The 15,000-nt window shown below is 40.9% G+C and overlaps 1 protein-coding gene across 1 annotated transcript in view; it reads right to left on the reverse strand.

Moving 5' to 3' along the window:
• MTMR11 (myotubularin related protein 11) overlaps positions 1 to 7,019 on the reverse strand; it is a 27,759-nt gene extending 20,740 nt beyond the window's left edge. Inside the window, exon 1 of the mRNA XM_067472362.1 lies at positions 6,336 to 7,019. Within this exon, the coding sequence (XP_067328463.1) occupies positions 6,336 to 6,392 (57 nt within the window). The 5' untranslated portion in view covers positions 6,393 to 7,019. The remainder of the gene's footprint in view (positions 1 to 6,335) is intronic.
• Between the last annotated feature and the right edge of the window lie 7,981 nt (positions 7,020 to 15,000).

Below are 15,000 nucleotides of genomic sequence, written 5' to 3' on the forward strand. Positions count from 1 at the left end.
ATGGATGGGTGGAAGGAAAGAAGGAAGGAAGGAAGGAAGGAAGGAGAGTGAGAAGGAAAAGAGGAGGAAGAAGGAAAGGGGGAAAAGAAGGATGGATGGAAGGAAGGAAGGAAGGAAGGAAGGAGAAAGAGGGAAAGAGAAAAGAAGGAAGGAAGGACAAAAGGGTGGAAAGGAAGGATGGAAGGAGAAAGAGGAAGAGAGGGAAGGAAGGAAAAACAAAAGGGAGAGAAGGACGAAAGGGTGGAAGGGGAAGGATGGAAAGAAGGAAAGAAGGAAGGAAAGAGAGAAGGAAGGAAAAGAGGAGGAAGGGAGGGAGGGAGGAAAAGAAGGATGGATGTAAGGAAGGGAAGGATGAAGGAAAGAGAGAAGGGAGGAAAGAGAGAAAGGTAGGCAGGAAGGAAAGAGAAAGAGGGAGAAAGGTAGGAAAGAAGGAAGGATAGAAGGAAGGGAGGGAGGGAAGGAAGGAGGGAGGGAAGAAAGGAGGGAAGAAGGGAAGGGAAGGTGGAAGGAAGGATGAAAGGGTGGAAAGGAATTCAGGGAGGGAGAAAGATGGAGGGGATGGAGGAAAGAGAAGAAAGGAAAGGCAAAAGGGAAGAAAGGAAGGATGGAATGAAAATTAGGGAGCTAAGGAAGGAAGGGAATGATGGAAGGAAGGAAGAAGTAAAGAGAGAGGGAAGGGAGGGAGGGAGGGAGGGAGAAAAGGATGGGTGGGTGGATGGAAGGGAATAAGGAAGGAAAAAGAGGAGGAAGAAAGAAAGGGAGAAAGAGATGGATGGATGGATGGAAGGAAGGAAGGAAGGAAGGAAGGAAGGGAAGGATGAAGGAAAGAAAGAAGGGAGGAAAGAGAGATGGAAAGGCAGGAAGGAAGGAGAAAGAGGGAGAGATGGAGGAAAGAAGATAGGATAGAAGGAAGGAAGGAAGGAAGGAAGGAAGGAAGGAAGGAAGGAGAAAGAGGGAGAGATGGAGGAAAGAAGATAGGATAGAAGGAAGGAAGGAAGGAAGGAAGGAAGGAAGGAAGGAAGGAAGGGAAGGATGAAGGAAAGAAAGAAGGGAGGAAAGAGAGATGGAAAGGCAGGAAGGAAGGAGAAAGAGGGAGAGATGGAGGAAAGAAGATAGGATAGAAGGAAGGAAGGAAGGAAGGAAGGAAGGAAGGAAGGAAGGAGAAAGAGGGAGAGATGGAGGAAAGAAGATAGGATAGAAGGAAGGAAGGAAGGAAGGAAGGAAGGAAGGAAGGAAGGAAGGAAGGAAGGAAGGAAGGAAGGAAGGGTGGGAGGGAATTGAGGAAGGGAGGGAGAAAGAGAGAGGGGATGGAGGAAAGGGAACGAAGGAAAGGCAACAGGGAAGAAAGGAAGAAAGGAAGGAGAAAGAGGGAGAGAGGGAAGGAAGGAGAATTAGGAAGGGAAGGGAAGGGAGGGAGGGAGTAAAGAAGGAAGGAAGAAAGAGAGGAAGAGAAGGATGGAAGGAGAAAGAAGGAGAGAGGGAAGGAGGATGGAAAGGGGAAAGGAAGGAAGGATAGGATGGTGAGAGAGAGGAGAGTTTGACCCCTGGGTAAATAAGCAACAATAACAACAACAACAACAATATTATAATTTTGTTTGAATAATCTCCTTCTGACTTTCAGATTTGGCTCCTCGGGGCGCATACTTTCGGTTGCATATTTCCGCTTCGAGTTGGAAAACACGGCTTTTCAAAATATGCCAGGAATGCTTCTCAAAAAAAAAGAGGAATGTCAACGGGAGAAGAGCCTCTGCGGGGACATCTACTCCGTCAAATGGATGCAGTTCGATGCCACTTGGAACGCCACGACTATGAGTTGTACTCACATTTGTGTGTTTTCAAACTGCTAGGTTGGCAGGAGCTGGGGCTAACAGCGGGAGCTCACCCCGCTACCCGGAATCAAACAGCCAACCTTTCAGTCAGCAAGTTCAGCAGCTCAGCAGTTTAACTCGCTGCACCAATGGGGGCTCCTATTATCATTAAAAATCATATAATAATAATAATAATAATAATAATAATAATACATTTGCATGTTTTTGAACTGCTAGGTAGGCAGGAGCTGGGGCTAACAGCAGGAACTCAACCCACTCCCCGGATTCGAACAGCCAACCTTTTGGTCAGCAAGTTCAGCAGTTCAGCGGTTTAACCCGCTGTGCCACTGGGGGCTCCTATTATCATTAAAAATCATATAGTAATAATAATAATAATAATAATAATAATAATAATAATAATAATACATTTGCATGTTTTCGAACTGCTAGGTTGGCAGGAGCTGGGACTAACAGCAGGAACTCACCCCACTCCCCGGATTCGAATTGCCAACCTTTCAGTCAGCAAGTTCAGCAGCTCAGCGGTTTAACTCGCTGCACCAATGGGGGCTCCTATTATTAAAAAATCATATAATAATAATAATAATAATACATTTGCATGTTTTTGAACTGCTAGGTTGGCAGGAGCTGGGGCTAACAGCAGGAACTCAACCCACTCTACAGATTCGAACAGCCAACCTTTCGGTCAACAAGTTCAGCAGCTCAGCGGTTTAACCCACTGCGCCAATGGGAGCTCCAATTATTATTAAAAATCATATATAATAATAATAATAATAATAATAATGTTTGAACCTCGTCGAACTCTCCGAAACCAGGCCATAGGAAGAAAGCATTCGGGAACTAAGCGTTCCAACCAAGCAAAGGGTTTCCTAGCTACCGGATCCAACACAAAAGTCAAGCCACGGTGGGACTTTGCCAACTTGCCGTCTTAAAATACAAAAAGGGAAAGGAATTCTGTTTGAAAAGTTGGTGAATCATTAATCGGAGCCTTGCCCGGCTCCTTTGCCTCCGAGGACAGAACGTCCCGTGGAAAAAAAGAAACACCCACCGCTTTCGGCTAAAATTATCTCCGCCTCGGAAAAGAAAAATAATAGAGATTCAATTTAAAAAACCCTATAAGTCCCAGCAACTCCCAAATGTCATGGTCTATTTTCCCCAAACTCCACCAGTGTTCACAATTTGGCATATTGAGCATCCGTGCCAAATTTGGTCCAGATCCATTATTGTTTGAGTCCACAGTGCTCTCTGGATGGAGGTGAACTACAACTCCCAAATGCAAGCATCAAGGTCTATTTTCCCCAAACTCCACCAGTGTTCACATTTGGGCATAATGAGTATTTGTACCAAGTTTGGTCCAGATCCATCATTGTTTGAGTGCACAGTGCTCTCTGGATGTAGGCGAACTACAACTCCCAAACTCAAGATCAATGCCCAGTAAACCCTTCCAGTATTTTCTCTTGGCTATGGGAGTTCTGTGTGCCAAGTTTAGTTCAATTCCATCGTTGGTGAAGTTCAGAATGCTCTTTGGTTGTAGGTGAACTATAAATCCCAGCAACTACAACTCTCAAACGTCAAGGCCTATTTTCCCCAGACACCACCAGTCTTCACAATTCGGCATAATGAGTATTTGTACCAAGTTTGGTCCAGATCCATCATTGTTTGAGTCCACAGTGTTCTCTGGATGTAGGTGAACTACAACTCCCAAACTCAAGGTCAACACTCAGTAAACCCTTCCAGTATTTTCTCTTCACTACGGGAGTTCTGTTTGCCAAGTTTGATTCAATTCTATCATTGGTAGAGTGCTCTCTGGATGTCACTGGTGGAGTGCATCATTGGTCCACAGTGCTCTCTGGATGTGAGTGAACTACAAGTCCCAAATGCAAGGTCAATGCCCACTAAATCCTTCCAGTATTTGATGTTGGTTATGGGAGTTCTGTTTGCCAAGTTTGGTTCAATTCCATCGTTGGCGGAGTTCAGAATGCTCTTTGGTTGTAGGTGAACTATAAATCCCAGCAACTACAACTCTCAAACGTCAAGGACTATTTTCCCCAGATTCCACCAGTGTTCACATTTGGGCATATTGAGTATTTGTACCAAGTTTGGTCCAGATCCATCATTGTTTGAGTCCACAGTGCTCTCTGGATGTAGTGAATTACAACTCCCAAACTCAAGGTCAATGCCCAGTAAACCCTTCCAGTATTTTCTCTTGGTCATGGGAGTTCTGTTTGCCAGGTTTGGTCCAATTTCGTCATTGTTGGAGTGCTCTCTGGATGTCATTTGTAGAGTGCATCATTGGTCCACAGTGCTGTCTGGATGTAGGTGAACTACAACTCCCAAACGCAAGGTCAATGCCCACTAAATCCTTCTAGCATTTGATGTTGGTCATGGGAGTAGTGTGTGCCAAGTTTGGTTCAATTCCATCATTGGTGGAGTTCAGAATGCTCTTTGATTGTAGGTGAACTATAAATCCCAGCAACTACAACTCCCAAACATCAAGGTCTATTTTCCCCAGACTCCACCAGTGTTCACATTTGGACATATTGAGTATCCGTGCCAAGTTTGGTCCAGATCCATCATGGTTTGAATCCACAGTGCTCTCTGGATGTAGGTGAACTACAACTCCCAAACCCAAGGTCAACGCCCAGTAAACCCTTCCAGTATTTTCTCTTGGCTATGTGAGTTCTGTTTGCCAAGTTTGGCTCAATTCCATCATTGGTGGAGTTCAGAATGCTCTTTGGTTGTAGGCGAACTATAAATCTCGGTCCTAACACCCAACTCAAAGCAATAAACAACGCGAATGCGATTCCTTTCTCGGGCTGCGTAGTTTCCCAGATGTGCCTGACCTATTTTAGAACGAAAGCAGATGGGCAGGAAGGCGGGTTCCCTCCCTGGAAGCGGTTCTCGACTGTCTAGTCCTGGGAGCACATGCATCCCCGTGTCTCCCTCCGAGTCATGCATTTTTCATCGCATTCGTTTACAAGAACCGTATAATCAAGCTGGCCGGGGTTTCCACAAAGTGCCAGTTCGATCTTTAAATCCTCATATCGTATCAGCTTTTCCAATTGTTTTTAAGTGCAGGCCAAGGTCTTGAGGCACTGCACCCAGTGTACCGATCACCCCTGGGACCCCCTTGCCTGGCTTGTGTCAGAGCCTTTGCAGTTCGATCTTTCAATCCTCATATGGTGTCAGCTTTTCCAATTGTTTTTAAGTGCAGGCCATGGTCTTGAGGCACTGCACCCAGTGTACCGATCACCACTGGGACCACCTTGACTGGCTTGTGTCAGAGCCTTTGCAGTTCGATCTTTAAATCCTCATATCGTGTCAGCTTTTCCAATTGTTTTTAAGTGCAGGCCATGGTCTTGAGGCACTGCAAGTTGCCCAGACACCCCACAAGTTCCCCAAATCATACACCCCACAAGTTGCCCAAACCAGACACCCCACAAGTGTCCCAAATAGACACCCCACAAGTTGCCCAAACTAGACACCCCACACATTGCCCAAACTAGACACCCCACAAATTGCCCAAACTAGACACCCCACAAGTTGCCCAAACTAGACACCCACAAGTTGCCCAAACTAGACACCCCACAAGTTGCCCAAACTAGGTATCCCACAAATTATCCAAACACCCCACTAATTGCCCAGACACCCCACAAGTTGCCCAAACTAGACACCCCACGAGTTGCCCAAACTAGACACCCCACAAGTTGCCCAGACACCCCACAAGTTGCCCAGACACCCCACAAGTTGCCCAAACTAGACACACCACAAATTGCCCAAACTAGACACCCCACAAGTTGGTCAAACTAGACACCCCACAAATTGCCCAAACTAGACACCCCACAAGTTGCCCAAACTAGACACAACACAAGTTTGCCAAACTAGACACAACACAAGTTGCCCAAACTAGACACCCCACAAGTTTGCCAAACTAGACACCCCACAAATTGCCCAAACTAGACACCCCACAAGTTGCCCAAACTAGACACCCACAAGTTGCCCAAACTAGACACCCCACAAGTTGCCCAAACTAGACACAACACAATTTGCCCAAACTAGACACCCCACAAGTTGCCCAAACCAGACACCCCACAAGTTGCCCAAACTAGACACAACACAAGTTGCCCAAACTAGACACCCCACAAATTGCCCAAACTAGACACCCCACAAGTTGCACAAATTAGACACCCCACAAATTGCCCAAACTAGACACCCCACAAGTTGCCCAAACTAGACACCCCACAAATTGCCCAAACTAGACACCCCACAAGTTGCCCAAACTTTGCTGTTTGGAGACCTATTTCCCCCCAAAATCTGTCCCTTCTTTTCCCTTTTTGTAACCCATAGAAATGGGGGGTTTGGAGGAAACTGCACCCCAAAAAAGAAGGGAAACATTTCCTCTTTGACACCAAAATGACAAGATGTAAACAATCCAAAATGACAAGTAAACAATCCAAAATGACAAGAAGTAAACAATCCAAATCCTCCCCAAAATTCCCCCAAACTTACCCCAGGATCTTGGCAAGGCTGCTTGATTTTGAAGGAGTGTTTGGACATAGAAAGCATGTTGCCTTGAGGCGCCCCATAAAAGAAGAAGAGAAAGGAGGGATGGGAGAAAGGAGAAGGAGAAAGGAGGGATGGGAGAAGGCTTTGGAAGAAGGAGAAAAAGGAGAGCTCTCCTCCCTGTGCGTAAAAGTTGTCCCCAGCGTCTCCAAGAAAACAAGAAGCGAGAGGCTTTATTTTGGTGCAAGGTGAGCCAAAAAATGAATCATAATAAAAGGGGGAATGGCTTAGGAAAAGGAGGAGGGATAAGGGAGGAGAGAGGGAAGGAGAAAGAGGAGGAGAGGGAGGAGAAAAGGGGGGAAAGGAGGAGGAGAAAGGGAAAGAGGAGGAGGAGGAGGAGGAGGCAGGGCGCAATTGGATGCTGCACTGGGAAAAGCCTGCCTTCCAAGAAAGGAAGAAAGAGAAGGATGGAAAAGGAAAGAGAAGAAAGACTGGAGGAGGAGGAGGAAGGGAAAGAGAGAAGGAGAAAGGACACAGAGGAAGGAGAGAAGGAAAGAGAGAGAGGAAGAGGAGGAAAGGAAAGGAAGGCGCAATTGGAAATGGAAAGGGAGTAAAGAAGATGTGAGATGAGAAAGGAAAAAAGAAAGGAAGGAGAAAGGGAAGGAAAAGAGTGGAAAGACAGAAGAAGTAGGGGGAGAAAGGGGGAAAGAGAAAGAGAAAAGACACAGAGGAAGGAGGGAAGGAAAGGAGAGGGAGGAAGAGGAGGAAAGGAAGGCACTATTGGAAGGAAAACCTGGAAAGAAGGAAGGAAAATGGAAAGAAGATGTGAGACAGATGAGAGAGGAAAGAAGGAAGGAAGGAAGGAGAAAGGGAAGGAAAAGAAAAGAGTGGAGAGACTGTAGAGGGAGAAAGGGAAAGAGAGAAGGAGAAAGGACACACAGGAAGGAGGGAAGGAAAGGAGAGAGAGAGGGAGAGGAGGAAAAGAAAAGAAAAGAAGGCACAATTGGATGAAACGGTGACTTGAAGGAAAAGCTGGAAAGAAGAAAGGAAGAGAAGGAAAAAAGGTGGAAGGGAAGGGAGTAAAGGAGGGGAGAGACAGAGGAGGAAGGAGGGGAGGAAGGAAACAAGGAAAGAAGGAAGGAAGGAAGGAAGGAAGGAAGGAAGGAAGGAAGGAAGGAGAAAGGGAAGGTCGAGAAAAGGCTCAAATGAACTAAATGGTCAATTGGGGAAGCTTAGGAACAAAGGGAAGGGGAAGAAAGAAGAGAAGGAGAGGAAGCGAGTAAAGGAGGGGGGAGATAAAGGAGGAAGGAAGGAGGGAAGAAAGGGAAAAGGGAAAGAAGGAAGAGAAGGAAGGAAAGCGGAGAGGAAGAGAGTAAACGAGGGGAGAGATAGAAGAGAAAGGAAGGAAAGAGGGAAGGAAGGTAAGTGGAGAGAAAGGTAGTAAAGGAGGGGAGAGACAGAAGAGGAAGGAAGGAAAAGAAGGAAGGAAAGTGGAGAGGAGAGAGTAAAGGAAAGGAGAGACAGAAGAAGAAGGAAGGAAGGAAAAGAAGGAAGGAAAGTGGGGAGGAAGAGAGTAAAGGAAGGGAGAGACAGAAGAAGAAGGAAGGAAGGAAAGTGGAGAGGAAGAGAATAAAGGAGGGGAGAGACAGAAAAGGAAGGAAGGAAAGTGGAGAGGAAGAGAGTAAAGGAAGAGAGAGAGAGAAGAAGAAGGAAGGTAGAGAGGAAGAGAATAAAGGAGGGGAGAGATAGAGGAGAAAGGAAAGAAGGAAGGATGGTAAGTAGAGAGAAAAGGAGGGGAGGAAGAAAGGAAAGAATGAAGAGAAGGAAGGTGAAAAAGAGGAGGGAGGAAAGAAAGAGAAAGAAAGAAGGGAACGAAAAAAAGGGAAGACAAAAGAAAGGGAGGAGAAGGAGAGTGAGGAGGAAAGGAAGGGAGGGAGGAAGGAGAGCTGGGCTGCTGCAATGCGCTTTGAAGCTCTCTCTGTGTCTGTCTGTCTCTCTCCCTCTCGGTTCCTTTCTTCCTCCCTTCCTTCCTTTCTCCTTCTTTCTTTCTTTCTGGAGCTGGAGAGGAGGGGAAGGCCTCTCTCTGCAGGAGAGCTTGCTGTCTGCAAAGAACCGGCTCACGTGTCTGTCCCGGATTTAAAGGAGACGTCCCAACAAAAGCAGCTCCTGCAACTAGCTGTAGTATCTCCCCATTTGGAAAGAGGAAACTCTTGGCTACTCTTTGGTTTCTTTGTAGCCTTGGCTTCCTCCAGCCTCCAACACCCACAGCATGCATTGGGGAGCCCTCTTGTTTTGGGACTACAACTCCCAGCATCCCTCCCCAGCCAGTGATCCCAATGAGTTTGGATTGTAAGTCCCATCATCCTGCATGGACCACAGAGAGGGATTCTGGGGGTTGCAGGCCACACTATCACATCAATAATAATAAGTTATGAATATTAATATAACTTATTAATATTTATATTTCATATTTAAAATTATATATATATTCATATTTTAATATATTTATATCTCATATTTAAATAGTATTTACAGCTTATGTATGTTATATAACTTATTCATATTTTAATATGTTTATATCTCATATTTAAATTTAAATATATCCATATTTTAATATATTTATATCTCATATTTATTCATGTTTTAAATTTACTATTTATTTGTGATTATTTATAGGTGTTGTGTTTTTATATTATTACAATATTAATAATAAATTATATGAATAATAACACCCATAATAAAAATATAATAATAAATTATATATATATATATGAATAATCAAACCAATAATAAAAATATAATAATAGTAAATTATATAATTATATTAATAATGATACCAATAATAAAATATTAATAATAACACCAATAATAAAAATATAATAATACATTATGTATATATTAATAATCAAACCAACAATAAAATATATTAATAATAAATTATATATATATTCATAACCAAACCAATAATAAAAATATATTAATAATAAATTATATAATTATATTAATAATCACACCGATAATAAAAATATAATAATAAATTATATATTAATAATCAAACACTAATAAAAATTATAATCAAACCAATAATAAAATATAATAATACATTATATATATTAATAACCACACCAGTAATAAACATATAATAATTAATTATATATTAATAATCACACCAATAATAAACATATATTAATAATAAATTATATAATTATATTAATAATCACACCAATAATAAACATATATTAATAATAAAGTATATAATTATATTAATAATCACACCAATAATAAAAATTATATTACTAATGATAAATTATATAATTGTTTATAATCAAACCAATAATAAAGATTATATTATTAATAATATATGAATATATTAATAATCACATCAATAATAGATTATATTATTATATGATTATGATTAATAATATATTATATTAATAATAATTACATATTATTAATAATATATGAATAATAATATATTATATTGTTATATTAATCATAGTAAAATGTTACTAATATTAATATGCAAATATACTAATAATCACAACAGTAATAATAAAATTATATTAATATCAATATAGATTAACAATTACATCAACAATAATACAATTGGGTTGTTGTAGGTTTTTTCAGGCTATATGGCCATGTTCTAGAGGCATTTCTCCTGACGTTTCGCCTGCATCTATGGCAAGCATCCTCAGAGGTAGTGAGGTCTGTTGGAAGTAGGAAAATAGGTTTATATATCTGTGGAAAGACCAGGGTGGGACAAAGGACTCTTGTCTGCTGGAGCTGGGTGTGAATGTTTCAACTGACCACCTTGATTAGCATATAATGGCCTGGCAGAGCCTGGGGCAATCTTTTGTTGAGAGGTGATTAGATGTCCTTGTTTGTTTCCTCTCTGTTGTTGTGCTGTTGCAATTTTAGAGTTTTTTAAATACTGGTAGCCAGATGTTGTTCATTTTCATGGTTTCCTCCTTTCTGTTGAAATTGTCCACATGTTTGTGGATTTCAATGGCTTCTCTGTGTAAACAGAAAAGAAAAGGATGGTTTGGCAATATTTTCTGTCTGCACAGAGAAAGGTTGCTCTCAGCTGCTTCCTTCTCTTCTGAGCAGATGAAGGAGGCGGAAGTCAGAACGCCTTGTCGTAATCCTTAAATATTTCCGTTTTGTTAGTCGCTCTAATGGTCTTAAGTGATTAACTGACTCCTCCCGGCATCTGGGACAGAGACTTCTGAAGTTGTATCTATCTATCCATCTATATATCTATCTAGCCATCTTTCTGTCTATCTTATCTATCTATCTAGCCATCCATCCATCCATAGATCTATCTATCTATCTATCTATCTATCTATCTATCTATCTATCTATCTATCTATCTATCCATCTATCTACCTACCTACCTACCTACCTACCTACCTACCTATCTATCTAATCTATCTATCCATCCATCCATCCATCCATCCATCTCTGCTCATGGATGCACCCAAGCATCCATCCATCCATCCATCCATGGATCTATCTATCCATCCATCCATCCATCCATGGATCTGTCCATCTATCTATCTATCCATCCATCCATCCATGGATCTGTCCGTCTATCTATCTATCCATCCATCCATCCATCCATCCATGGATCTGTCCGTCTATCCATCTATCCATCCATCCATGGATCTGTCCATCTATCTATCTATCTATCCATCCATCCATCCATCCATGGATCTGTCTATCTATCTATCTATCTATCTATCCATCCATCCATCCATCCATCCATCCATCCATCCATCCATCCATCCATGGATCTGTCCATCTATCTATCTATCCATCCATCCATCCATCCATGGATCTGTCCGTCTATCTATCTATCCATCCATCCATCCATCCATGGATCTATCCATCTATCTATCTATCCATCCATCCATGGATCTGTCCGTCTATCTATCTATCTATCTATCCATCCATCCATCCATGGATCTGTCCGTCTATCTATCTATCCATCCATCCATCCATCCATGGATCTATCCATCTATCTATCTATCCATCCATCCATGTCCGTCTATCTATCTATCTATCCATCCATCCATCCATCCATCCATCCATCCATGGATCTGTCCGTCTATCTATCTATCATCTATCTATCTATCTATCTATCTATCTATCTATCATCCATCCATCCATGGATCTGTCTATCTATCTATCTATCTATCTATCTATCATCCATTCATCCATTCATCCATGCATGGATCTGTCCGTCTATCTATCCATCCATCCATTCATCCATCCATGGATCTCTCTCTCTCTCTCTCTCTCTCTCTCTCTCTGTCCATCCATCCATCCATCCATCCATCCATCCATCGTTTATCTATCTAGCTATTATCTTTTTCTCAGTTCTTGTGGGTTTTTTCGGGCTATATGGCCATGTTCTAGAGGCATTTCTCCTGACGTTTCTATCCATCTACCCAACAATCTATCTATTGATCTTTCTATCTAATCAGTCTATCTATCTAGCCATCGATATATCTTTCCTATCTATCTTTCTAACCATCTAGCTATCCATCCATCATTTATCTAACTCTCCAGCTATGATCTATCTATCTATCTATCTATCTATCTATCTATCTATCTATCTAGATCTAAGGAAGTAATGCTACCCCTCTATTCTGCTTTAGTTAGACCACATCTGGAATATTGTGTCCAATTCTGGGCACCACAGTTCAAGAGAGATACTGACAAGCTGGAATGTGTCCAGAGGAGGGCGACTAAAATGATCAAGGGTCTGGAGAACAAGCCCTATGAGGAGCGGCTTGGGGAACTGGGCATGTTTAGCCTGAAGAAGAGAAGGCTGAGAGGAGATATGATAGCCATGTATAAGTATGTGAGAGGAAGCCAAAGGGAGGAGGGAGCAAGCTTGTTTTCTGCTTCCTTGGAGACTAGGACGCGGAACAATGGCTTCAAACTACAAGAGAGGAGATTCCATCTGAACATGAGGAAGAACTTCCTGACTGTGAGAGCCGTTCAGCAGTGGAACTCTCTGCCCCGGAGTGTGGTGGAGGCTCCTTCTTTAGAAGCTTTTAAACAGAGGCTGGATGGCCTTCTGTCAGGGGTGATTTGAATGCAATATTCCTGCTTCTTGGCAGGGGGTTGGACTGGATGGCCCATGAGGTCTCTTCCAACTCTTTGATTCTATGATTCTATCTATCTATCTATCTATCTATCTATCTATCTGGCAATCTATCTAATCTATCTATCTATCCATCTTGTTATCTATTCTCTATCTTATCTATTTTTCCCTTCCTATTGATTATCTCTCCATCCATGAACTAGTTATCTATCTATCCATCTATCTATCTATCAATCCATCATCTATCCATCTATCTTGTTATCCATCCATCATTTAGCTATCTATCACTTTCTCTATCCATCCATCCTTCTATCCATCCATCATCTATCTATAATCTTTTCTATCCATGTACGTATCCATCCATTATCTATCTATCTATCTATCTATCTATCCATCCATCCATCCATCATCTTTTTTATCGATCCATCCTTCTATCCATCGAGCCATCCATCGATCCATCCATCATCTATCTATAATCTTTCCTATCAATCTATGTATGTATCTATCCATCCATCCGTCATCTATCCATCCATCATCTATTATCTTTTTTATCGATCCATCCGTCTATCCATCTATCTATCCATCTATTCTTTTTTATCTATCCATCTGTCTATCCATCTGTCTATCCATCTTTTATCTTTTCTATCTATCCATCCATCATCTATCTATCTATCTATCCATCCGCCATCTATCCATCCGTCTATCCATCCATCTACCCATCTATTATCTTTTTTATCTATCCATCCATCTATCCATCTATTATCTTTTATTTATTCATCCGTCATCTATCCATCCATCCACTTATTATCTTTTCTATCTATCCGTCTATCCATCCATCGGTCATCTATCCATCTATTATCTTTTCTATCTATCCATCCGTCTATCCATCCATCTATCCATCTATTATCTTTTTTATCTATCCATCCATCTTTCCATCTATTATCTTTTATTTCTATCCATCCATCATCTATCCATCCAAACACTTATTATATTTTCTATCTATCCGTCTATCCATCCGTCATCTATCCATCTATTATCTTTTCTATCTATCCATCCATCCATCTATTATCTTTTCTATCTATCCATCCGTCTATCCATCCATCTATCCATCTTTTTTATCTATGCATCCATCTTTCCATCTATTATCTTTTATTTCTATCCATCCATCATCTATCCATCCAAACACTTATTATATTTTCTATCTATCCGTCTATCCATCCGTCATCTATCCATCTATTATCTTTTCTATCTATCCATCCATCCATCTATTATCTTTTCTATCTATCCATCCGTCTATCCATCCATCTATCCATCTATTATCTTTTTTATCTATCCATCCATCTTTCCATCTATTATCTTTTATTTCTATCCATCCATCATCTATCCATCCAAAAACTTATTATATTTTCTATCTATCCGTCTATCCATCCGTCATCCATCCATCTATTATCTTTTCTATCTATCCATCCATCCATCTATTATCTTTTCTATCTATCCATCCGTCTATCCATCCATCTATCCATCCATCTATTATCTTTTATTTCTATCCATCCATCATCTATCCATCCATCCACTTATTATCTTTTCTATCTATCCATCCGTCTATCTATCCATCCGTCTATCCATCCATCTATTATCTTTTTATCTATCCACCATCTATCCATCTATCCATCCATCTATTATCTTTTATTTCTATCCATCCATCATCTATCCATCCATCCACTTATTATCTTTTCTATCTATCCATCCGTCTATCCATCCATCTATTATCTTTTTATCTATCCACCATCTATCCATCTATCCATCCATCTATTATCTTTTATTTCTATCCATCCATCATCTATCCATCCATCCACTTATTATCTTTTCTATCTATCCATCCATCTATCTATCCATCCATTGTCTATCCATCCATCCATCTATTATCTTTTCTATCTATCCATCCATCTATCTATCCTTCCATCTATCCATCCATCCGTCTATCCATCCATCCACCCATCTATTATCTTTTCTATCTATCCATCCATTATCTATCCATCTGTCTATCCACCCGTCTATCCATCCATCTATTATCTTTTCTATCTATCCATCCGTCACCTATCCATCCGTCTATCTATCCATCTATTATCTTTTCTATCTGTCCATCTATCCATCCATCTATCATCTATCTATAATCTTTCGAACCCATCTATGTATGTATCCATCTATCATCTTTACTATGTTTCCATCCATATAGCCACAGTCTATCCATCTTTTTATCTACCCGTCTATCTATCTATCTATCTATCTATCTATCTATCTATCTATCTATCTATCTATCTATCTATCTATCTGTCCTATCTATCCATCCTTCTATTATCTATTGATCTATCTTATTTATTTATCTATCTAGCCATCTATCACCTATCTTATCTTTCATTCCTATCTAACAATCTATCTAGTCAGCCAGACGTCATCTCTCAATCTCTCTCTCTCCATCTTTCTAGCAATTCATCAATTCACCCATCTTTTCATTTATGCCAAATGTTTCCTTTAGCTTCTTCAGCTTTTTGACCC

Source organism: Anolis sagrei, chromosome 12 (genome assembly GCF_037176765.1).
Source record: "Anolis sagrei isolate rAnoSag1 chromosome 12, rAnoSag1.mat, whole genome shotgun sequence".
Lineage (NCBI taxonomy): Eukaryota > Metazoa > Chordata > Lepidosauria > Squamata > Dactyloidae > Anolis > Anolis sagrei.